This window comes from Rhinolophus sinicus, chromosome 1 (assembly GCF_057876585.1).
Source record: "Rhinolophus sinicus isolate RSI-liver-muscle chromosome 1, RSI-T2T, whole genome shotgun sequence".
In the NCBI taxonomy this organism is placed as follows: Eukaryota; Metazoa; Chordata; class Mammalia; order Chiroptera; family Rhinolophidae; genus Rhinolophus; species Rhinolophus sinicus.
In genome coordinates this window covers 9,017,262-9,044,523 of record NC_142501.1, presented here as the reverse complement: position 1 = coordinate 9,044,523, position 27,262 = coordinate 9,017,262, and the positions used below count along the sequence as shown (strand labels likewise).

Here is a 27,262-nt window from a genome sequence, read left to right as displayed (position 1 = left end):
ATTATTCATCGCACTGTTGCAAGTGTCCACTGGTGGCAGGACAAACAGCAACAAGCACTCGCTGGAGACCAGACAAGTGGCAGTGGCCAAGGAGGTCCAGTGAGCAGCGCCAGTGACGAGGCCTCAGCAGGCCAGTCCCAGGACATGGTCAGCACCACGTTTTGCCTTGCTCAGTGTCTGCTCATTTTCTGACCTTTATTATCCCGCCTTCTTACTACGGCTGTGCGCTATCCAATACTCGTCCCAAAAGACCGATTTTATGCTTAGGTTAACCAAGATACACAAAGAACCCCAAGTAGTACAGAATGAGGAGAGAGCATCAAATAAGGTTAAACGGTAAAGAAAAATCAAGTAAGAGGAGGTATGGGACGGCGTGACCAGGAGTTCTGTGGTGACCTTAGTAAAACCGTTCACATGTGTGAGCTCATTCGATCCCTACAACACCTGAGGAAGATCAAGCAGGGACTCCATCTTTATTTTAAGGGGAAACAATTTATCTAAGTAAAAAATTGAGGTTGAAAGAGAGTAAGAGGATGCTTGAGATCATGTAGCTCTTTTTACTATCCACGGTTGCTGAGAAGAAAGTTATTTTATAGATGCTCATTAAAGGAGAGGTTACATGTCTATACTAATTCTTATACCAAATGTCAGCCAGTACAGATGATGACCACGATTTGTTCCCAATCCCGGACTTCCAGATTCTTCAATGTGGGTAATATAAAGAGGATCCTAACAGAAACACTAGGATTCTTGTAGACAAACACCCAGAAACACACCTCAAGAAACACGAGGCTCCTCGCCACCGCCCTTCCCAGGGCTCCCTCAGGCTGCCTCGGTCGCTACTTAAAGACGACGTCGTCAGCTCCAGGACTCAAGAGGAAGAAGGGCTCTTCTATCCCTGACCATGAGAACCACTGTGGGAATGAGACGTTGGGAGCTTTCAAAAGAAGATGATTATTTCTCAACTTCATTCCTTTGGGATATGTCACAGCCAGGAAGGGAGAAATTGGAAAAAGCAGCTTTCACAAGCTGCCAAATCCATGTCCTAGTCCTAAGGGATAATTAGCCAATGGGGTTTTGTGGCGCTGATGTAATGTTGGCAGAGGTTAACGTTTTATGGTTAAACATGTAGCCTCTTGATAGATATTTAGCTACAGGGCTAAAAAGGATGACATCCTGAAAAGCCAAGGAACTCATACCCATAACACCACCACTTAGCAATGTGAATCTTAAAAGTAAGTTGTAAACTTGAACTGATCCATCTTTATCATGAATCGTTTACAAGAGCATTTGTTAAAGTATAAATTTTGTAAACCTTATTTTATGTAACTCTTTCGCTAGGAAAAGAAATTTCTAAGCATCTCCAAAGAACAAAGACAACTTAGAAAGCTTAAAGTAACAAAAGAAAGAAATTAGAAGAAAGGGAATTTTTCCAAGGAATACAGTCTGTTTGTGGTACTTTAATCCCACTACCAGCACACCAAGTTTAAAGCTGTCTGACATCCTTATGAAAACAATTTTTGAAACTGAGTACACTAAGCCAAGAGCTTTCAGAAGCACCACATAGCTTACAAAAACTGTCAATCTTCATCTTAAAAGTACTCCGAGATGCAGGAGGTAAGAAATCAGTGGTGGGCAGGCAGCAGAAGTATTCAGACACTAACACCCTTGGTTTGAGCTTAGGCTATTACATTTCAGAATGAATGCTCCCATTTTAATAAAAATTGTTAAGTCCTTTGACTTAAATATGCCACAGTGATCTCCCAAAGTCTGAGACAAAACTAAGTACATTAAAAAGAAAAAAAAATTAATCTCTAATCAATTAGACAAAACATATCGTGCTCGCAAGTATGTGCTAGCGCCTTACTTGAAACGAGACAATTGTTGGTTCACCGCTGGGCAGAAGTGTGTCTAGTGGTCGGCATATGAACATGATAGCTTATATCTTGACAATTTCACAAAAACTGAGAATGACCTTTCTCACATAGGATGACGGAGAGGGAAAGATTGTACCAAAGACAAACATGACCCTCTACATCTTACAAAGGACCTAGAGAGTCATCCTTAGCAAGATGGTTTGTCTTTGCTCTGCAAGTGACTGTTTGGTTGGGGAACCTGAATACCTATCCCAGGAGTGGCTTCCCTCTTCCCAGTCTCTCCAGTATTTCGTGTTCACTTCATTCATACATACATTTATTTAGCACATACTATGTGTCAAGCTAGACAGATGCTGGATAAAAAATGGTAAAACAAAATTAACAATAGCAGATGAAATACCTGTCTTTATAGTTTATAATCTTGTGAGGAAAAAACACATTAAATGATCAAAAGTCCCATAAATAAACTATAATCTCAAAGCATAAGCACATGAAGAAACAGAGAATGAGAAAGAATGAAAATAAGTGGAGGGAAGGGGCATTCTCTAAGACCCAAAGGATGAGCAGGAATAAATAAAACAGGTAGGAAACAGGAGGGAAGGTAGGAGAGTGGGATGGAACCTAGAAAGCAAACGGACAAGAGCAGAAGGTGAAGTTGGAGAGGTAGGCAGGCACAGAAAACAATGGAACTCTGCACACTGGGAAACTCGCCTACTAGTCCATGAGCACAAACACTGACTTCAGGACGAGACGGTATCTAAGCTCTTATTGAAAACTATCTAAACTAGAACATGATCCCTATGCACGTGGGGACCATATGTTTTTCTAGATTCTCAAATACCTTTCATGTAACACCTAGCAAATACTATGAGTACATCAAAAAATATGCTTTTTCTTCAAATTTATCAAGACGTTTCTAAAAACATTCATACTAACCACCTTAGTTGGGATTAAACATACATTTAGTAACACTGAGTCAGTTGACCAAAAGCCTAACTGCAAGGGGATCTTTAGGATAAAGCTAATGGAAGATTATTTGCAAACCTCCCATGGACTGACTTAGCAGATATAAAACTCAGCTGTTAAGAAGTTCCTGAAAGCTCTGTACTGCAGAGCTCAGAAGAAGAGGGGAAAGGAGGCCTGGGACCATTTTTCTTACCAAGGACCTTCACATGGAAAATGTTCCTACTCTCAGTACTCAGCCTAAAGATATGCGGGTTTAAATTTATTTCCTACCCACAGAAACTATTTGCTACATTGGAAAAAAATGTCTAATGTACGTTTATGGCAAGCTACTCAAGAGGTTTTACTTAGTTTCAAACAGGTGAGGCTGGTTTTGCCCACGGCATAGTCAGAAATCTTACTCCACTGTAATTCAAGACAGCATCCTTTCTAATCCTCGTGAGCAGGTATAAGAGTCACTGTTAAAACAGGGAAGCGTCTAGGCAAAGGTAGCGTCTTACATGTAGGAAGACTTTCTAAATAGAGTTAAATGCAGGAAACAAGTTACCTCTATACAGAGAGGTCTAGGACAACAGAATTTAATATAGGCATTCAAAAAGAGGAAAAGATTAGGGGATTTTTATTCTTAACAATTATGTCATAGTGTTCTGAGGGAGGAATAAGGTAGGGAGGGAAGGAGGCAAAAAAGACAGGTAGGCTAAGTACTGAGAGAACTGGACAAAGGAACCTAGACAAGTTGGGTAGCCTGTCAAGAGCTACTATGTAATTATTTTGAAATAAATGGATTTCAAATTCACATGGAAAGCAATATCATGTAGTGGTAAAGAGCATGGCTTCTGAAGGCAAATCACCTGGGTAGTCTTAGCTCTACCACTAACCAGGTATGTGGCATTGCACACGTTCATTATCCACTTTGCCCCCTCAATTTCATCATCTATAAAATGGGATAATACGAGTCCATCTTATTATATAGCTGTTGTAAAGATTAAACTATATTTTAAAAGTATATATATTTTCTTTTTTTTTTTTGCTGGAATTCTTACAAAATCCACTTAGAATTACACACTCTAGAAATATGTCTCTTATAAGTTTTTGGGGAGGGTGGTGATGGTGGTGGTAGTGGTGTGTGTGTGCTTTGCATTTTCCTGTTCAGTCACTACTAGTTTTTAATGATTTGTTTTTTAAATATAAGGCAGTCTCAGGTATGCTTAAGGGAACTAATAAAAGATTTATCCACTTGAGGGGCAGATTTTAAATGGGAAATACTCTACCCCTGGGTTTAGGCATGGTCAGGCCCAAGAAATGAGTTATGTGGGGGAAAGAAACCTCTGGGTGAAAGCTCAGAAGCCACCTACAGAGTTGGTCTTTCTAACTTAGAGATTATTTTCCAGAACTATTCTCAAACTTGGAGGGTTTTGTGTAATTATAGCCCATTTCTAGGCAAGAGAACAGGGGTTTGGGAGACAGAGGTGATGTAGGTGGAAAAGAAGTTCACACGTTTGGGTTTTTGTTTTGTTTTGCTTTGTTTTGGTTGTTGTTGTTTTGTAGCATTACCTAGCAGTGCTACCTCTTTTTCTCCTTTTGCTTACTTCCTTCAAGAGTCACTGTAACTCTAACCTCCTGGGGCCCAAATTAGCTCAGTGTACTCCAGTGGAGGTGAAAGGCAATCAACCTGATTTGTTATACCAAATGGAACATTTCTCTGCTGTACATAAAAGGAAAAAAGCAATAAAAGCCAACAGAATGTTACACAAACTTAAGAAAAAATTAGAACAATTACACCCACTCATGGGTTTTGAAAAGCACAGTGACAGAATCATGCTAGTTCAAAAGTATAAGAGCATAGTCTGACTGAAACTAAATCTAATTTCACTTTGTAAAATGACTAGATGGAAAAGAGAGATAGAAATTAGCAACAAAGGTAAGAGTCCCTAAATTAATTTTTGTAACAGTTGTTAGTCTTATATCAGTAAAAGATATGAGAGTTTTAACATAAAGGTCACTTTCAGCTTATAAGCATTAGAGATAATTTTTATAAGTTTCTAAAATCAATTTTATTGAAGTTTAATTTAGATATAATAAATTTCATCCATGTGGAGCATACAGTTCAATGTGTTTTGACAAATGTATACACCCGCCATAACCACTATGACAATCAAGATACATATTTTCATCCACTGAAGTTCTCTTTTACGCCTCTTTGTAGTTAACTTCTCTTTCTACTTTTGGCCCCAGGCAACAACTGAACTGCTTGCTGTCTGTCTGTCACTCTAGAGAAACGTGCATTTTTTTCTCATACAATTTTGGAGATACAATTCACATACCATTCAATTCGCCCATTCGAATTATGTAATTCAGTAGTTTAATATATTCCCAAAATTGTGCAACCAACACCATTATCTAATTCCAGGACATTTTCATTATCTCCAAGAGAAACCCACATTCATTAGCAGTCACTCCCCATCCCCTGCCACCAGGCTCTGGCAACCACTAATTTACCTTATGTCTCTATGGATTTGTCTGTTCTGGACATTTCATATAAATGGAACTGTACAACATGTGGCCTTTTGTGTCTACCTTCTTTCACATGACACAATGTTTTCAAGGTTCACCCATTTTTACAAAATATATCAATACTTCATTCTTTCATGGCTGAATAATGTTCTATTGTAAGGATATACCACATTTTGTTTATCCAGTCATCAACTGATAGACATCTGGGTTGTTGCCACTTTTGGCTAATGCGGCCATGAACATCTGTATACAAATTTTTGTGTAGACAATGTTTTCAATTTTCTTGGGTATATACCGAGGAGTAAAATTGCTGGGTCATATGGTAACTCTGTGTTTAATTTTTTGAAAAGCTGCCAAACTGTCTGCATTTTTAAAAATTAAACTTTTTATTTTGAGGTCCTTATAGATTCACATGCAGTTGTAAGAAATAATACAATGAGACCCCATCCCATGTATTCTTTACCCAGGTCCCCTGCAATGATAACATCCTGCAAAACTATAGTGCGACACTGATACAGTCAAGATACAGAACCACAGGATCTTTTCCATCACTGCATGTTGAGCTTTTACAGCCACATCTACCTTAGCCCCTGACAACCATCAATCTGTTCTCCATATCTATAATTTTGTCATTCCAAAAATGTTATCCTAATGGAATCATAACCTTTTGGGACTGACTTTTTCACTTGGCATAATTCTCTGGAGAGTCATCCAGGGTGTTATATGATTTCAATAGTTTGTCCCTTTTTAGAAAATTTTTTATTGCTGAGTAGTATTCTATAGCCTCCATTTTTAAAACATTACATAAACGGTATCATTCAGTATGTACTCATTTCAGTCTGGCTTCTTACATTCGGCATATTTTCAAAATTCATCTTTTTTTTAAAAATGAATCAGTAGTTTGTTCATTTTTATTGCTAGTAATTATCCACTTTATGGATGTACCACAATTTATCCATTCACCTGTTGATAGACATCTAGGTTTTTCCAGTTTCAGGTCATTAAGAACAAAACTGCTGAGGGGCAGCCGGTTAGCTCAGTTGGTTAAAGCGTGGTGCTAATAATACCAAGGTTGCCAGTTCGATCCCTGCATGGGCCACTGTGAGCTGTACCCTCCTTAAAAAAAGGAGGAGGAGGAGGAGGAGGAGGAGGAGGAGGAGGAGGAGGAGGAGGAGGAGGAGGAGAAGAAGAAAGCTGCTATGAACCTTCATGTACAAATATGAATATATGTTTCCATTTTCCTTAGGTAAAGACCTAGGAATAGGATTGCTGGGTTATACGGTAAATAAGTTTAACTTTTTCAGAAACGCCAAATTGTTTTCCAAAGTGATTATACCATTTTACATTCCACCAGCAGTGTATGAATTCCCATTGTTCCAAATCCTTGCCAACCCTAGGTACTGTCAGTCTTTTTAATTATTCTACTGGGTGTGCAGTGGTATTTCACTGTGGTTTTAATTTGCATTTCTCTGATGGTCAATAGAGCATCTTTTCATGTGCTTATTATTAGCCATTCACACAATTTTTTGAATGTCTGACCAAGTCTTTTCCCATTTTTTATTGGGGTATCTTGTTGTTATTGAGTTTTAAGAGTTCTTTATGTATTCTCGATATAACTTCTTTGTCAGCTACATGTATTGTAAGTATTTTCTCCCACTCTATAGCTTGTCTTTTCATTTTCAAAAATGTATAAAGAGGAAAAAAAGTGTTTAAATTTGATAAAGTCCAACTTAAGGATTTTTCTTTTGTATTAGGGTGGTGCAAAAGTAATTGCAGTTTTTGCAATTTTTTTTTTTTAACTTTTTAAACCACAATTACTTTCACACCAACCTAATAGTTCATGCTTTTTGTGTCCTTTAGCTTTTATATTTAGGTCTATGAATCATTTCAAGTGAATTTTTCTTTTTTATAGTATGAAGGTAAGGATCAATGGGTTTTTGGTTTTGTTTTCTCTGCTGTTTGGGGGATTTGGGGGGCATAGATAACCAGTCCTTCCAGCATTCTTTGTTGAAAGGTTTCCTTTCCTGATTTATCTATTTTTATTTAAGCAAGGAATAGAAAGAAAAATGACACTACTTGTAAATACTCAAAAACACTGCCATTTCAGTAGAACAGAAAATTCCCTTCCCCGCACCCCTGTACCTTCCCATCTCACAGAGCCCAGGCCTGAACAGCTAGCTCCACTGGTTCATAGAAGAAGCAGTTTAACTTCTACACAACAAGTAAATAAATGTCTTTTTCTGAAGCTATTACATGAATCACACAGAAAGGAAAACAGAAAGTAAGCCCCCACCATTTTCACAAGACGCTGTTAGGTGTGCTGGATACAGTATTCTCATGCAGAATTGTTCAGTATGGTTTCAATCAACATCAACAGAAACAACTAACAATCTGGCCTTCAGCAACACAGAGGGGTAGGGTAGTCAAGGAGGGCAAAGAGCAGTGTTTTGAAAATCAGGGCATGGGAGTCCAAGCAATGTGATGGTAGGTAAGTCATTTAATATTCTTAGTCCCCAACTTAGTCCCCCCATTCATTCACCTGTAAAATGAAGGTTTTGCATCAGGTTATCTCTAAGATCCCTCTCCAATTAAATATTCTAGAATGCCAAGAAGCCTATTTATTCTTTCTTCCAAAAGTCTAGAAAAATGGCCGCCCAAAAGGTATCATATTGAGAACATTTATCAAATGCTGAATACTGAGCGAGTTTTCTTTTTGTTTCCTTTTTTATCCAATGCTTCCATACTAATTAGACATCATATAATCTTCCCAACCATTGTTATTTTTACCTTCTGATTTTTAGCATTTTTAGCAATACTTACTACCCAAGAAATACGCCAACAAATCATCTTTGTTTCATCTGTTCACCTCAAAAAAGGTCAATAAAAATAAAATACCTGTTGGAACAATACTTCTCAACTTCATGCACCTGAGGATCTTGTTAAAATAAAGATCCTGACTACATGTCTACAGTGGAGCCTGAGACTGTGCATTCCTAACCAGCTCCTAAGTGATACAGATGCTGCTGCTGGTCCTTGGAACACACCTTGAGTAGCAAGGTGTTAAAAGGCTGAGGTCATAGTATCTGTTGGGCAGCCTAATTAATGTTAACACGCTAAGTTTTCAATACTCTACACAACCAAATATTCTGAAAATTAGTCTTATGGCATTGATTTTAGGAATATAATCTAATTGATTCTCAAGAGACCATACTAAAGATAACAGTTCAGAAAGTCAAGGTCACTTTAGTTAACTTTTAACTTTTTAACTAAGTGTTCCAGGTCCTATTTACCCTGCAAAGATGAGGTAGTATGAGTTTTGGCTTTGTGATAAAGAGTAGATGGATTATTGGGACACTTTTCACACCTACCCTTGGGTCAAAGAACAAAATATATTACAGAAATGTACTTTCAAATAATTAAAACGTTTTATACTAACACTACTATTTTATGCCTAAGAGAATTCAAATTATTCTTACCCATCGAAAACAAAAAAATAACTTAGTGTGTTTTTAGTTTATAAAAACTTCTAAAAGGTCCAACAGATTGAGAGTAAGTTAGTGTGTATAGGAAGGATCCACGGCTCTGCCAAGAACATGGCCTAATACAAACACTGCAAACATAAATTTCAATAAATCTTACAAAATAGAAACAAAGGCACAAAATGTAAAAGGGATTTATACAAACTAGACTGGGCAGAAGGCACAGCTTAATGGGATGGAGTGCCTCCTCTTAATCACACATTGTTTGGTCAATGGACCACTTTGACAGCAGAGGCCCCAAATCAACGGTTCTAGCTTCTAACTACATTTCCAGCCACTTTCCCCCTCTTCTAACCGTACCTATGTGTTCTCTCTCTCTCTCTCTCTCTCTCTCTCTCTCTGTCTCTCTCTGTCTCTCTCTCTCTCTCTCTCTCTCTCTCTGTTTTATTTGAATGCAACAGAAATGTATGCTTATGATAGAAAATCAGAAAGATACAGAACTCAAAAGAAGGGAAAAAACATCTCCTATGGAATCCCACTACCCAGAAACAGCTATTAATATTCTGGTGTATATCCTTACAGCCATTTTTTTAGGATTATATGGATAAATTGTAAACATTTTCCCACATCTTTAATCTTATGACTACATTGGTATCCAATCAAATGAACGTACCATAAGTTCTTTAATCAATCTCCTACTGTTAAAATTTAGGTTGTTTCTGTTTGTTTTTGTTTTTTTTACTATTATATTGCTATGAGCATCCTAATATTTATATATGTATTTTTTTTAAATATATTTTTTATAATTTCCTTAGAACAAATTCCCAGAAGTATTTCAAGGTTAAGTATTTTTAAAAAATTTTTTATGAGTTGCCAAATATCAAGAGAGTTGTGGGAAGTTGTCAGACTATCCAGGAAGATTTAAAAAAAACAAAACCAAAAAACTACTGTATCTAAATCCCAATAACAGGGCTGGCTCAGTGTCTCAGGCAGTTGGAGCACCGTGCTCCTAACGCCGAGGTCAGCGGTTCGATTCCCACATGGGCCAGTGAGTTGCGCCCTCCACCGCTAGATTGAAGACAACCGGCTGCCGCTGAGCTCTGGAAGGAGGGACAGCCGGATGGCTCAGTTGGTTAGAGCGCAAGCTCTCAACAACAAGGTTGCTGGTTCAATTCCCGCATGGGATGGTGGGCTGCGCCCCGCTCTGCAAATAGATTGAAAACAACAACTTGACTTGGAGCTGAGCTGCACTCTCCACAACTAGATTGAAGGACAACGATTTGGAGCTGATGGGCCCTGGAGAAATACACTGTCCCCCAATATTCTCCCAAAACAATTTTTTTAAAAAAACGCTTAACATGTGCCAGAAACTGTTATAAGCATTTCATATATATTAACTCATTTAATACAACAACTTCCTGGGTTGGCATTACTTTTACCATTATTACTATTATTAGTAGTAGTATTATCATTACTCTCTTACAGGTGAAGTAACAGAGAGGTTAATAATCTATCCGAGGTCACACAATGAATTAGTGGCAGAGCTAAGAAGCTTGCATTCCAAAGTCCATGCTCTGTTAAACCCTATACTTAGCTCTTCTCAAACTTTTTGATGTCAGGACTTCGTTACCTTCTAATAGTTATTGAGAACTTCAAAACGCTCATGTATAAGCCCACTTATTTTATGTGGGTTATACATACCAGTATTTATCATGTAAGAAATTAAAACTTAACCCATTTGTTATTTCTATTTTTAAAAGTAATAAACCCACATGTTAACCTAAGTAACGTATTTTTATGAAAAATATGATTATTTTCCAAAACAAAAACACAACAGTAAAAAGAGTACCACTATTTCACTATTTTTGCAAATCTCTTTTGAGTATAATTTACTAAAAGACAGCTGAATTTTCACATGATACTGCATTCAATCTGTTGAGATATCGTATATCACGTACCTCTGGAAAACTACATTGCACACTCTTGAGAAGACATGAGTAAAAAAAGCAAATAACATTTTAGTATAAATATATACAAAGTTTTCATCTCGCACCCACTGAAAAGGTCCAGGAATGCCCAGGGGTACCCAGACCACACTTGGAGAACCACCGCTCTAGTTAGTGCGGCGCACGTGATACAAAACAGCTGAAAGGCATGGTCTCAGGAACATACTTGCCTAAAACATATTCCAAATTTTTTGGCAAATCATTTCTTCAAGAGTTACTATTATGTGCATATTAATGTCAGGTACCCCTACAGGCACTGGAAACACAGCAGAAAACGAGAGAAAAATACCCGACTTTGAGGTATTTATATTCTAGGAGGGAGAAAGAGCAGTCACCAGTGAACAAACAAGTCATGTATTCTGTCAGATATGTGGTATGAGGAAAAATAAAAGCAGGATTTTAAAAGAATAGGGTGGGTGAGGGAAGGCCTAACTGAGAAAGGGGCATGTGAACAAAGACCTGAGGGAGGCGAGGGAGCAAGCCCGCCCAGCAAAAAGTGCTCCCCGCAGAAGGAAGAACAAGCACACAAGCCCTGAGACAGGGGCATTCCCTGAGGTGTGCAGGGGCACGAAGAGGCCGCCACGGCTGGGACGAGTAAGCAAGGGAGCAAGAGGAGGAGATGCCGCCAGTTACAGGGCTGGAGCAGAGCACGGAGGACCCCGTAGGCATCGGAAGGACTTGGGCTTTTTCTGTGACTGAGAACCACTGGCAGGTTCTGAGTGAGGAGCGATACGATCTGACTTTCTTTAGAAGAACATAACAAGTGACTGCATGAGATTAAGGATGCCCAAGACCCCTGACACCGTGAGCTCAGCCTGATACTGCCATTTAGCTTGCTGAGAGCAAGGCAAAAAAAATTGTTTTTTGTTGTTGATGGCAGAGCAGGGGTTTTTAGTATTTTTTTTCCTTGTTATTATAAAGAAAATCCTTTCAAAAATAATGCATGCGGTAATCATAAAAGTGAAGTTCCAAGAAAAACAAGACTGTATAAGACTCATCTTTATTTAACTTGGCACCGTTCTAATAAAGCTAAAACTGTGGTTCATGGTCTTGACAGCTTGCCTCATCCAAAAGGAAACAAGAGGGAGGAAAAAAAGATAGAGACAGACAGATGAACTCAAATTCCTTTGATCTGGGTCCTAACTCTAAGGGGATCCCAGATAAATCAGTGAGTCAGAGAAAGGGGAGTAAGATGTAATCCAGAAGACCGATGACAACAGCTGTCTGTCTGCCTACCTGTCTTCTGAGCTCATCAGCAAGGTATGAGATCATCACCCAGTCCGGAGAAGGCAGGGCAAGATGGAGGTCCACCAGAGAACCACAGGGCCTCTAGCATCTGACTACACTTCTCAGGGGCAGGAAGTGAAAACCCAGGCACTGGTTTTTATCTCTACCTCTTAAGATGTGAGTCAATGTGAATAGTGACAGAAACCTGCAATGGAAAAACCCAAGAAAAACCAGGATCTCTGGGGAAAATTATAAACAATCTCATACATCAAAGGTCTCTGATGGTTTCTTTGTAAGTATGTTATAGCAGAAACGGCACTGTCATGGGAGCAGGGAAATAAATTATCCTTCCATCCCTGCCACTAATTAATTATGTGATTTCAGGAAATTAACCTCAATGGGCTGATTTCCCATCTTAAATAAAGGAGAAGACACGACAATACCTATGGTTTCCTCCAAGCTCTAAAATCCCTTGAATATAAACAAAAGCATGTTTTTTTTTAAGCTCACACTAATAGTTAGAGTACTGGCAGATAGAAAAGGTAGGTATTGCTGAAGGTTCTAGAGTTTTTTACCAGCTCTGCAGACCCCTGGGTAATGTGAAGATAAACAGGGAGCCCTTCCTTAAAGAGTTAACACAAAGCCAAAAGAGGCAAAAGCTGTCTGCCCACCATCTTCCTTCAACCTTATTATTCTGAATTACTACTCCCCTCTCTCCAATCCACACTATTATAAAATATACAATTCAGACAAAAACTGTAATGATCAGGGAACTAGAAGTTAAAGAAATATGCAGGGATTAGGTATACAGACATCAACGGATGAGAGAATGGACTAAGGAAACACTTTAAAATTATTAATATTTTTAACAAGTAGCAAGCATATGGCACAAAACAAAAGATTTAAAAGGTATATACAGTTAAAAGCAAGCAAACAAAACTGTTTTCTAAAGGATAAACTAAAGAGGGCACTTGGGAGGACTGCAGTGTATGTTGTGCTCTGTTTCTTAGGTTAGATACTGCGTCCATGGGCTTGTGTACTGCATTCATCGCTGTAATACATAGTCTATATATTCTTTTGCATTTATGGGGTATTCCATAATCATAATAAACTTAAAACAGAACTCAACTGTTTTGTGGAACCAAAAGTCTCTTCTACCCCAGCCCCCCAGCTCTCCATGCCCCTTCCCTGAGGTAGCCACCGTTACTAGTTTCGTTTGGTCCTTCCAGAGATAGCCTATACATAGACAAGCATGGGTGGGGGGAGGGTAGAGTGTGTGTGGCTGGGTGCAGTGTGGGTGAGTGGGTGGGTGTTCACACATATGTGCACAGAGACAGAAAAAAAACAAACTGACTCCCTAGCTGTGCCTCCTCAAGACCAGGTGTATGTCATGTGACCAAAGCAGACCTGGGAATGGCTTCAATCCTTTTCTCCACAAGGGAACTCTGTCCCACTACTGTCGAGTTATAAACTAGTAAGAAGACTGCACTGGCTAAATGCAGGGTCCGGGCCATCTGGTCGAAGCCTTATGTATTCGCTGTCAAGAGCTGGGCCCTAGCACTGCTCTGTTCTGAAATACACCGGATCAGTGTGGGGTCCCAGTATTCCCCCTTAGTCTTAGTTTAGCTTCAGAAATCCCAAATGTCCATCTAAGATCATGAGTTTTCTAATCACAATGATCTACATAGGTTTCCGTAGTGGTGAGGGATGCTTTCATCCTCTGATTGCGGCTGAACAGAACACTTAGGCTTAGCAAAGTACTTCACAGGGAGGCACACTGCACATCCTGAGACGTGGAAGAATTTCAGTTTGAAAGTCATGCTTTCAACGTCACCTGCTTTGGACAGGGTTGGCTAAGATACAGGACAGTGGTTAGAGGACTCATTTCTTAATGCAAAACAGATCTCAAAATACTTTGATAAAACCCCGATTTGAAAGGCTTATGCCTATTTATTAGGGGAAGTATGCCAAATCAGATTTCTTCCTTCATTAAAAAAAAAACCAACGTACTGAGGGTCTACATGTGCCAATGTCAGGAGCCAATATGCAGACGAATACATTGCCTTCGAAAAGCTAATAATCTAATTAGAGAGGCAGGTAGAAATCATAATTACTTTACATTGCAAAAGTGGTACTGCAGGAACAGAGAGGAGAAAGGGTCGACTATCGAGAGATTTCACAGAAAGACAGCATCTGGACAGGATCTCAAAGGATAAGAGACCACCAGCGTTAAGCGGGATGAAAGTCTTTACATGCAAGTATGCCTCACCAAAATCTCCAAGCTCCAAATACTAAATGAAAACTGTTAATAAATATACAATGTACCCTGGAACTTCACTGTAATATTCAGTATCTTCAAGTTTAATTCATGGTAAAGACTTTGCATCTTGAATCTTGTCTAAAGGGGTCTGATACTTTAAAAATCTCATTGAACAATAATTCTACCTATAAAGCATATGTTCGTGGAGGTCCAAATACTATATTGCTAGAAAACCTATGGCTCACATAGCCTAATGTCTTGACTTTTTGAAAAAATGGTTGGCTTTTAGTTTATTAGGGCTTCATAACAGATGCTTTTTAATTTCCTAGCATAAATATAGCTGTCATGTTACTGTTACAATCCATAATTCCTTCTGAAGGCTACAGCTTCAGAAGAAAATAGTAACGATTTCACAAAACCAACACATCAAAGTTTTTTAACATTTAGGAATCACAAGTATAGGAGAAACCGGTTTGCTATTACTCCTTCCTATACCTAGTTTCTCTGCTTTTACACACACAGGCAAAAGAAAGCGGTCCACGTGCACGCTGTTCTCTGTAGACCTTTCATTCTACCTGCATCCAACACCCTTGTCAATTTCATCCATCCTTGTCTTACATACTATTAACCTTTGAAAATTTTATGAAGTAGTTGGTCCAACAGATGGGTGGCTAGCCCTGCCCAACATATGTCGTAGGAAAAACAGCTCTAGACAAGAGAAGAAAGAATTGCTAAGTCCCTTTCCCTTATCCAGCTGAGAATAGTGAGAGCCCCTTAGGGGAAAGTAATCTTTTAACCTTTATTAAGATAAGTTACTGGACTGAGATGATCTGTAAGAAACAAGGTGCTCAAAGAAGGGAGAGAGAGTTCAAATGCTACCAACACTCCCTGAGATAAAAATAAGCTCTTGTCTGCAGACAGCAGAGAACTAGAATACAGAGAGGAAAAAATAATCCGAGTCAGTAGAACTGGGAGCTATTTCATCACAGAGAGACGGGAAACATTCAGGTACGCACATTATCTTGTTTAGAACACAGAGCTCAACAGACTGGGGATGGGGGGTGTCCAACCTGGAACGCCTAACATATATGAACAGAAAAAGTGAATAGATGACTAATCATGGTCTTATTTGAAAAACCACAAAGAACAGAACAGCAGCAGTATCTTTCCTCTTTGCCCCTTACCTGTCCATAAAGCTTAACCTGATAGCATCTGAGCCTGTCTTCAGATGGGTATCTGCCTTTCAACATACTATCTAAGCGCTCCCCAAGGAGAACAGTAAGACCAATTCTGCCAGAGACAGTATCTGCCAGAACTAAGGAGTCTCATTATCTTTTGAGTGAAGACCAGTGGATGGGAAGAAGTCCCCAAATGCCATTTGTATGAATCTTTCAAGATATGCTGCGAAACAGCAAAACACTACAGACTACATTTTAGCAGAAATCTAAAAATAACAAAAGAACATTCCCTATTTTTAGATATCTAACTTTCAAGTTTAAAAACATGAAAAGTAAAAGAAACCATTAAAAACAAACTGGAATTTTAAAATGTTTTAAAAGATACTTTTGTATTGGGAAAACTGATTTTAAAGATAGAATTTCAAAAATCCTGCATTCTTCCTGTTTACTGCCTCCTTGCTCAAACTTTCCCATCTCCAAAACTATGTGTTATCAAGAACATTTCCAAAGACCCAAAAGATGATCTAGAAAGGAGGTTATACCGAAAAAAGAGCAAGAACAGCTAAGGAAAATTTATTTAATATACTTTCACAGAAAGACATAGAGGACAGATTAGTGCTTAAAGACAGTAATGTATAAAACAGCAAAAGCATTTAATTGTCTTTAAAACAGTGCCACAGATAATAAAATAATTGATTAAACAAAAATAGTTCTTTTTTCCCACATAGGTCACCTCACTGAATAATCTTAAGGTCAGTAAACATCTAATTCAAAGCTATGTCTGAATAACTAGAATTTGCAATTTAAAAAAAAGTACTAATTTTACAATAAAACCCTGAAAATGCAGGACATGTACTGGACCATTTATCTGTACCCCCATCCATCTTCCTCCCCATCTCCATCCAATCCTAGTACAAATACGCCCCACCTTTTCTTAAGAAACCTATGGTAAATAGAATCTGTAGGAAAGACGGGAATTACCGGACTGGACGGCCATCATTAGCATCTCGGGTTCCAGTAGCGTCATGACAGATTCTTCTCAGAAACAACAGCCCACAAATAAAATGAAAAAATTCAAAGTTGCAGAACAGAGATGTTGTCTTCAGAGGCTACTGAAACTTTCATAAATTCAATCTCATGCCTTCTGCTCAAATGTGACTGTGAGAACTCACTCCCCTTCTCAGTGCAGTTATCAGCTTATCCACCCTTCAGGCAAGTGAAGATGGCACAAACTTGAATCACCACCAACAGGAAACCAAAAAGCTCTCAAGTTAAAACATATGAAGTGTGGTTAGAACAGTGAGTGAGCGCCTCCCCTTGCTATTCGTCTCTGGGGGGAGGAGAAATGCAGAAACAGACCGTCAGAAAACCAATCGACTGCTTTTTTTTCTTTTCTCCCTTTTCAAGAAGAGAAGATGAGGTTTTGTTCAAAACCTTCGTGTAAGGACTGTTGCTAATGCAGTTTAAGAGCAACAGATTAAACACAGTCCAAACAACTCAATCTGGTGAAAGAAACAGCCCAATTACTGACCCATTGATGGGAGGTGGGGATGAGGATTAGGCACATAGAAACACATACATACAAAGAAATATGTATGGTGAATTCGTTTTCTGAAAAAGAGTTCCGACAACTTTTTCATCTGTGATATTTATAGATAACAGGCTAAGGAAGTTGAATATTTAACTACAGAAGCTCAACTATTTCTCCACCCCCACTCCAATTAAAATATCTGTTTCAAAAAGTCATCTGAATACATTCCAAAGCTGTAATCTGTCTTTCAGATCTGCCAATCCCCTATAAGAGCCCCTGACTTGTTCCTATGTGAGACATGTGAGCTGTGAACAGACAACTTACTGATGTTATTGGACTTTTCTAAAACGCTTGTGATCTTGCTGGATGTGTGGAACACGTAAGACAGTTCCAATATATAAAAATTTCCCTTTCCTGATAAAGAGACTTTAATTTTTTGTCTATTAGCACAGAGCATGAGCTTCTGAATAAGAATGAACATAGGCATTTTACTTTCCATTGCGAAAACAAAAACACGATTTTCAAATTAAACAATTTTCACTTATCCAAAATTAAAAGCTCATTCATTCCCTTCATAGTACTTTTTACTAACTGATATTCATAATAAGGACATTTAGATGCTTTTTAGCATATTTAACTGAGTTTTAAAAAGCTGAAAACTGGAAATCCATGTGTAGTATGTTTACCTAGAATTCCTCAATCTTTTTGGCTAAATATCAGCCTGTCTCTTGAAAGCCTACTGCTGCAAACCGAGACCAGCGAATGACTTAATGCTTACAGAGATGGACAAATGCTAAACGAAGTACTGAGACACCTTAAAAGAGAAATGATTGAAGGCAATATTTTGTCATTAGAAAAGAGAAAGCAATGCAGGTTTAGGGTGGCGGAGATTCTGGGGAGGAGAGAAAAACTTCCTTTCTCATTCCAAGAACATCATGTTTAACAGAAAAGCCCGAGAAGCTCTATATAGAACTGTGGGAATGACTCAACAGGCAACAGGGCGGCAGCCAGTGTGGGCTACATGCTGCTCTGGGAAGACAGAAACATTCTCACTGGTCCCTTCTGGCAATCAAGCTCTCAAACTGTCTTTAAAAAAAAAAAAAAATCATGGGTAAATTTCAACTCTCAGACTACATGACAGTCTGGTCAGAGGTTAGCAACTAAAGGAAAAGCATCCCCAAAAGGCTGAGTCATTCCTTTGTCCCTATGTGGGCTGTACAATTTGCTGTGTGAGGGCTTTTTTTTCAAATGAAACAGTTCTCACAGTTCTGTACTTACAGTAACATAAATATAAATTATAATATTCCTGCCCAAAAGATGGCAGGAAGGGCAGAGGGCTATTTCCCTCAGGTCAAAACTTCTCTTTGCTGCGTAAGAGTGCTGGGAAGGTCACACCAATATTCCAGCCCTACAGAGACATACCGACAGTCATATGGTGGTAGTAACAGTAACACATCACATTTCAACTAATAACTTTTTCACAGTAATTCCACATCCATTACCTATCTCATCTCATTTGGGATAAAAGGAGCTAAAGAAAAGAAAAACAATTTTTACAACAAAAATCTAAAAAAATAATCTTAAAAAAAAAGGAAACAATAAGCAATATAATCTTTGCCTACTGCTAAGATTTTGCATTTACCACAAAGAGTATCAGCATAGTAACAGATTCACTGTGAAAACTGCCTTTAAGACAGGCTTCACAGTTCTAAAAGTTTGAACGTGTATGGCAGCTTTAGTTCTACTATTTTTTGTGCAAATTAGCAAAATTCATAGAAAGAGAACTAAACTGACGTCTCTGCACAAGTGAACATGATTTTCAAGTTAATGGCACCAAGGGAATTTCCAATGAAAGAGAAGCTCTTTTGTTTTTAATCCTAACTCTAGCTAATCAACACAAATTTAGTATGATCTACATCCAGTGTCTATAAATCCACTCAAAAGGGACTTGGTAACTTCAGGAGGTCACTATGGTTTATTCACAAAGTTTTCCCACCCCCCACTACCTCCCCAAAAACCTTTAATGTTCATCATCAAGAGGAATTTGCCACGTTCTTATCCTACTTGACCTTCCTACTATACCTGTCATAGTTTCCACGCTCTTTTGAAACTGCCTATCACCTTGATTAAAAAAAAAAAAAATCCTACTTTCCTAACTCTCTGACCTTTCCTCTCAGAATCCTAAGTGGCTTCTCTTTCTCTGGCCCTCTCAGGGGCACCCCTTTCCTCGTTTACATATTCTCCCTGGGCAAGCTCATCCTTTTTTTTTTTTCTTTTTTAAATTTTTAAATTAAAATTTATTGGGATAACAATGGTTAGTAAAATTACATAGGTTTCAAGTGTACAATTCTGTAATACATCATCTATATATCACATTGTGTGTTCACCACCCAGTCAGTTCTCTTTCTATCACCAAAGATTTGATCCCCTTTACCCTCATCTACCAGCCCCCTCCCCCTTTACCCTCTGGTAACCACTAAACTACTGTCTGTGTCTGTGAGTTTTTGTTTCTTTGTTTGTCTTGTTCCTTTGTTGCTTTCAGTTTTATATCCCACATATCAGTGAAGTCATATGGTTCTCAACTTTTTCTGTCTGACTAATTTTGCTTAGCATAATAATCTCAAGATACATCCATGTTGTCGCAAATGGCACTATTTCATCTTTTCTTATAGCAGAGTAGTATTCCATTGTGTATATATACCACATCTTCTTTATCCAATCATCTATCAAAGGACACATTGGTTGTTTCCATGTCTTGGCCACCATAAATAAAGCTGCAATGAACATCGGCGCACATACAAGTATATCTCTACAGATATATGTTTTCAAGTTTTTTGGGAATATGCGCAGGAGAGGGATTGCTGGGTCATATCAATCTCATCCTTTCTTAAGGTTAACTACCGTCTACATACTGATCCATATCTGGCTCTGACCTCACCTGTACCTGTAAGCTACCAACTTATGCGTCTCTACCTAGCTATCTGAAACTCAGCATGCCCAAAAGCAAACTTCCAATAACATCACCGTGCTCCAACCCCTCCAGATACACTGCTTCCATTTTTCCTATCTTAGGTAACAGTACTCAGGTCCCAAACCATAAATTTAGACTCCCCTCCCTCCAGTCCCAAACACCTAAGTATAACTATTTCATAACTTATTCCTCAAATCCATCCTTTTTGTTCCATCGCATCCGATCAATGCTCAAATTTTCCCACTGTCTCATAAAGTTTTTAGAGTTGATTTATTCAAATCAGAGTCCAACAGGGACAACATTTCATTTTAATTGATGTGTCTCTTAAATCTCTTTGAAGATAGATTCCCCCTTCCTCTCTTCTTTTCTTGTAGTTCATTTGTTGAAAAAAACAGGTTGTTCCCCCACATTTTGGCTTTTGCTAACTGTACCCCCTCAGTGTCATTTAACCATGCTCCACCCCCCATTTTTCCAGTAAATTACGAGTTAGATACAGAGGCTTGATCCAATTCAGGTTAAAGTTTTTCACAAGAGGTACTGTGTACTTCAGCAATAGCTTAACTGCGCTTCTTTCTCGCCAGCTTTGTCTCGATTAAAAGCCATCCATGTTACCAACTGATTCTTATTCATCCTTCAAAACTCAGTGTAAGTGCTACCTTCTCCAGAAAGTCTTTCCTGATCCCAGCACTCTCCCCACCCTTCTCACACCCTCATGAATATGCTAAATACCCCTCAGTTATGCACCCACAGAACCTGGGCCCACCTCTATTATTGCTCTTTACCACATGGCTTAATGCCTCTGCATTAATAGATCTAGCACAGTGTCTGACATGTGAAAGCATTCGTAAATGTATGCCAAATAAAATGAAAAGTCCTATTTATTGCAGAAAATTCTAACAGCAGGGGAAAGTTCATAACAATAAAAGAATCCCTACCTCCCCAGGAAATACGGGTAGTCTGTTACAATTTTCATTAGAACACATGCTGAAGGTATTATTTAGAAAACTACACGAGGAAGACAAATTATCCACAGCTCTGAAGTACAGGGTTAACACAAATAAGGACATCCACAATAATACCCTCAGCAAGTATTAGGTGCTAATGACAATGAAAATGCCCAAATTGTAGGGAATGAGTAGGAGAAACCCGAGAAACAGAGAGCCTAACTCACCTACATTTAACCATCGAAAGCTGTCAACCTCACTAACAACTGATACCAATTTCTGTGATGGACTGTAGTATAGACAGGCATACACAACATAAGAAATGCCTTTCTATGATCTCCGTGGCGTCTCAGATCACTGAAATGTAAGCTTGTTCCTATGTTCTTTTCTGATTTGGGTTCTCACCAGCGCATGTGTGAGCTTACTGAGGGTTAGCTCTACAACAACCTAGTCATCAGACAGAAATTTTACAGGCTCTAACCAGTTAAGTCTCTCCCCCAGACACCTAGAGTTGGGGAAAGTGAAAACACCCAAAGATAACACAACCCAGCACCCAGGCAAGCTGCTGCAGGTTCTGGGCAGCTTCTACTTCCTGTGACCACAACCTACCACTGAGGAAACACCCAGGCGAGACTTGCAGACCTGGGCGGGTTACACCTCACCGTAAGGATGCTACTCCTTGGCTCTGTATTTTCAGCTAACTCTTCAAACCATAGTAAATGTCAAGGGCTACAATGGCCATAAATATAAACAGCCAACTCGTTCATACTGTACATCTGGAACATTGTCATTACGCACAGTGACAGTGCCAATGGGGCATGAAGAACGAACCAGACGGACACTGCCTCCCCCCTCAAGCATCTCGTAATGAAGCAGGGGAGAAAATCTCTACCCAACAATTAAAAAACAAAAAAAAAATGAAGTGCTAAATAAAAGTAAAACATCAAAAAAGCAGCAGCAATTCATTCTGGTTACAAGAGACTTGATTGCTTCTCCGGGGAAGAATGACGGGAACTGGCTCTTAAAAAAATAAAGGCAGCGAGCGGAGTTTATCAGTTTCTTTTCAAACTCCCAACTCCACAGACTTGTATACCCATGAATCATAAAACAGCAAAGCCAAAAGAAACCCAGTCTTAACCTAATCCAGCCCCTCACCCAGAGTACTCAGAGTCAGAGACATGTAAGAAACTCTTCTACAAATTCCTGACAAGTGGTTCCCAGTCTGTTACTAGAAAACTTGTAGAAGAACCTTAGAAATGCTTTCAGGTGAGAAAATGAACTGAACGGTCAAAAACAATGAAACACCCCCTGGCTACAAACATTTAGGGGAAAGTTCTTCCTCACTAGTAATCAAAGAAATACAAACTGAAGTGAAAACATTGCATCTATCACATTAGCAGTCTTTTACAAATGAGGCCAGCAAGGCTGATAGGTGACTCACGCAGGCCCTCATACAGGGTTGACAAGTATAAATTGGTAGGTCACTTGGGAATGGGAGAATGTACTGCTCAAGAACCTCATTCTACGCAAGGCCTAAAGGCCTGTGTGATTTGGCCCCTATCTACTTCCTTATTTCACACCACTCTCTTGCTCTCAATCTCTCCACTGACATACTTATGTTCTTTTAGTTCTTCTGTGCCAGTTTCCCCCAATAATCCTTACCTGTCCCCTTTGCCCCCGTCCCCTAGACTTAACACATGCTATTTCCTCTTTGCTTTGTTTGGCCAACCACTACTTGCGTTTTGGCTGTCAACTTAAATGTCTCTTCCTCAAAGACTTTCCTGACCAAACTCTCCCCCTGCGCCACACCTAAATTAGAACCATCAGTATTAAATCTGCTGTAACATTTTATGTGTTTTCCCCTCCAAAACACTTACGAAAGTTTTAACTATGAACTGGCTTATAAAAGTCTTTGCTTAATCTTTCTTTCACTAAGTATAAGTTCCAGGTCAACGAGAACCTTATCTGTCTTTTTCCTTACTGTCTCTCCAATACCTAACACATAGATGGTGCTTAATAATCACCAAATAAATTTTCAACACTAAAATTGTCAAATTCTTTAAGCCAGTATTTCTACTTCTAAGGAAATAATCCAAAATGCAGAAAAAGCTTTAAAAAGTGTTCATCCAAATATTAGTATAAGTTGAAAAACAGAAAATGATTTAAATGTCCAATGGGGGTGGGGGGTTTAAATAAATGATGGCACACAATGGAAAGATATACACCCTTAAAAAAAGGCTACTTATAAAACTTTCGATGATATCTGAAAAATCTTAAGCTACAATGCTAAATGAAAAAAGCAAGGTATTAGCTCAGTTATTTTTAAAACACACATTTGGAAGAAAACTGGAGGGAAATAAACCATATACTAATAGCAGTTTTCACTGCGATGGAATCCTTTAGGAGGGTTTTTGTTTTGTTTTGTTTTTTAAACAGGGAGAGTCTATCTGGTGTCTGTTTGTGCTCCAGGCCGAGCACAACAATTAATGAATACCTGAGAACGGGAAATTGATTGTCTTTAAGTACTGAGATGAAGTAGGCTATGAAATTCTCTAAAGCACACTATAAACAGATTCACTGAATTGACATACTTAAGCTTTGGGCATTTTCACATTGGCTGGGAGACCTAATCTAGAAAATCCTTGACAACCAAAGTTCCTGAGGAGCACAAGTAACAAATTTCTTTCTGTTCCCCAAGAAAATATTGTAATTTGAATCAGAAATTGCCCACTCAAAATTGTTACTTCTTCCAGCAGTTAATTAGTACCTGCTGTGCAACACTAAAACATGAAAGGATACAGTGTGTACCCTTACAGAAAAGAACTACTTATCTGCCCTTTCTTCCACAGGTTGCATATGTGGGAAACCAATGAGTACTTCCTACAAAGAAGAAACACATATGAAAGGGGACCAAGTGTGTCCTTTTCACTTCCGTTCTCTTATTTCTCTTTACATAACTTTTCCCATCCCACTCAGCAGATAACAGATACATACAAACTGTATATTCTTCCAGAAAAATCTCTGAAATCAGCAAAAACAGGAAATTTTTTAAACACTTACAAAAGCATTAAAATATATGAAATCTCTAAAAATAAATCTAATAAAAGATGTGGAAGACCACCACAGAGAAAATTGTAAAACCTCACTGGGAGACCTTACAGAAAATCTAAATAAATGAAGAAATATACCATATTCACGGTAAATATTCTAAAGATGTTAATTTTCCAAATTGATTTGCAGATTTACTATAATCCCAATCAAAATCCCAAAGTGATTTTCTTTTAAAGATGTTTATTAAAATATAGCTAACATACATTATATTAGTTTCAGGTGTACACCATAGTTATTCAGCAGTACCCACCTGGCACTGTACAGTTATTACCACGTTATTGATTATATTCCCTATGCTAAAGACGTTATCACCACATAAGCCCAGCAACCATCTGACACTGTACCTGCTATCACAATATTATTGACTATTTCTATGGTGTACATTACATTCCCCAAGACTTACTTGTTTTATATCTGGAACTCTACACCTCTTATTCTTCATTATCTCCCCCGCCCTTTTTAATTTTTCAATTACAGTTGATATTCAACATTATTTTATATTAGTTTCAGGTGCCCAACATGATTTTAAAATTCATACGGAAATGCAAAGAACCAAGAATAAGCCAAGAAAGACACTTTTGGAAAAGAAAAAGGTGGGAGGACTGACTTCTCCCATAGAACAGGGCTTATTACAGTTATCATCACTGAGACTGAGGTACTGGTACAGGCACAGACAAACAGACCAAACAGTGAGCTCAGAAACACACCACACATAGGGGTAGCTCTGCTGATCAATGGGGAAAGAACAGTGTTTTCCAATAAATGAGAATCCATTTGGAAAAATAATTAAATTGGGGTTTATTTTACCCCCAAACAAAAAATTCAGACACAAAACTCACTAACTATACTCATAGATCAATTACACTAAATTTAGAAATTCTTAATCTAAAGATACCATAAAGAGAATGATAAAGACAAATCAGAGTGGAAGAAGGTATCTATAATACATTTAAGCAATAACTAGTATTCCGAATATATAAGGAACTCCTATTAGGGGAAAACAAAAACAAAAAGAACAATGCAGGAGAAAAAATAGACAAAAGATTTCACTAGGCACTTCACAAAAGAAGAAATCCAAATGACTAATATGAGCTATTTAACCTCATTAGAAAATAGTAATGAAAATCAAAAACGTCATAGATACCTTTATGTAACCAGCATAGTAGTAAATATTAAAAATCTAACAATTCCAAGTGTTGGCAAAGATATGGAGCAGTGGGAACTTTCATATAGTGCTGGAGGGTATATAAACTGGTACAACCACTTCAGAAAACAGTTTAGTATTACTTAATAACTGTATATTACTATATACACTATAGGAATTTCCATTCTGATGTATATGCGCCTGGATACATCAAGAACATTCACAGCAACATTGTGATAACCTAAACCTGCAACAACCCAAACGTTCACCAACAGTTTTTTTATAATTATGGAATAATTTTTCCATGACAGCATTCACTACACAGTAATGAAAACGGATGAACTAAAGCTAAATACATTAATAAATACCATATATGTTGAGAAAAAGAAGAATACGATCCATCCCATTCTTATAAACTTAAACTAAACTATATTGTTTAGGAATAGATATATAGTTGCTAAAACAAATGATTTTCAAGAAGTCAGAATAGGAAAAGAGATGGAGTTGTGATCAGAGAGGAGAACATTGGGGGCTTCCCTGGGGCTCACAATGAGCTCTTCTTGGGCTGAGTAGTGGCTCCACAGCTCATTGCTTTATGGTTATTTTATTAACTATCATATGATTTATGTACTTTTCTGTATGTATGTTATTATTTCCCCCTCCCCCCAAAAAAAGAAAAAAACCAACTTGAATGTTGAAATATATATCATCACTCTAATTTCAAGGGGAATGATTAGTATAAGAAGCTTTTTTAGCTTTGCAGACCTAATTTCAAATATTGTGTCCCACTATTCTCTAAGTATATTCATATGGGTTAGATCATGAACAATCTGTGATTCAGAAATGAAGGTTCCTATAGGTATAGATATAAGCAATTTTTTATGGGTGATATTTCTTTTTCTTTTTAGTTTCAGGTGTACAGAACAATGTAATAGTTAGACATTTACACCCCTCACAAAATGATAACCCCTCTCCCCCAATCTACTACCCCTCTGACACCAAATATAGCTGTTATAATTCCGTTGACTCTATTCCCTATGCTGTACTCCATATCCCGTGACTATATACCAGGCTGCCAAAAAAATGTATACACATAACTTGTATTCATCTTTTGTTATCAGTATGTATTATTACAATTTTAATACAGTTTTTTTCCTTTCTTAAAATGTATATACATTTTTTGGGCACCCTCTGTATATATATACACGTATTTAATTATAGCTGACATTCAATATTATTCAGCTTCAGCTTCAGGTGTATCTACACCATCCCTGAAGTGGTCTCCCTAATAAGACAAGTGCCCATCTGACCCCCTACAAAATCTCTACAACATTATTAATTATATTCTCCAAACTGTATTTCACATCCCCATGGCAATACTGTAACTACTAATTTGTTCCCCAAACACTAGTTTACCTTCTTCCCCATCCCCACTCACCCTGCCATCTAGCAACCCTCAGTTTTTGTTTTTGTTTCTTTCCCCCTGTATCTCTGAATCTATTTCTGTTTTGTTTGTTCATTTATTCTGTGGGTGATATTTCAAATTTTTATTTATTCAATCACTGGCGGATTGGAGAAAGGCACTTTCTCAATAATGAGGCCCCTTTCAAAATGCAGAAATTCAGGTCATACAAAGTTCTCATCAGCTTTAATATCCAATCAAGGATTTGTTAACCAGAACACAAGAAGTGCAGGATAGCCATCGAGGGGATGCTTAGGAAGGGGGGGCCAAGCAGCAAAGAGGAAAGGTAAACCTCATTCGTTTCCAAAATGTTGCCTGGTATCCAACCTCTGTCCATGACCCAAAAAAGTATCCCCCATAAATAGATCACTAGCCCCAAATTTAGTTTGTAGTACCTAAAGTGGAAAGGAAAAACAAAGAAATTTGTTACTGATTAGCTCTGATCAATGAGCTTATGGTTTGTTCATTAAAGGAACAGGAAGGCAGGAGGCAACACTAGTAGCTACGGTACAACTTCTTCTTCACATCTTTTAATGTCGTCCTCGGTGTCTCACACGACAGGCACTTTATAAATATCTGCTGAGTACTAATTTCT

General features: G+C 38.2%; 1 protein-coding gene across 9 annotated transcripts in view; it reads right to left on the bottom strand.

Moving 5' to 3' along the window:
• MRTFA (myocardin related transcription factor A) overlaps window positions 1-27,262 on the bottom strand; it is a 176,782-nt gene that overhangs the window by 75,494 nt on the left and 74,026 nt on the right. Inside the window, exon 1 of one of the 9 annotated variants that reach the window (XM_074326444.2) lies at window positions 16,486-16,797. The exons of 7 other annotated variants lie outside the window; for them this stretch is intronic. In XM_074326444.2, coding sequence (XP_074182545.1) covers window positions 16,486-16,531 — 46 coding nt within the window. In that variant the 5' untranslated portion in view covers window positions 16,532-16,797. Of the gene's footprint in view, window positions 1-16,485; window positions 16,798-27,262 lie in introns of those variants that run through there. One more of the 9 variants, XM_019734459.3, reaches the window with a different exon arrangement.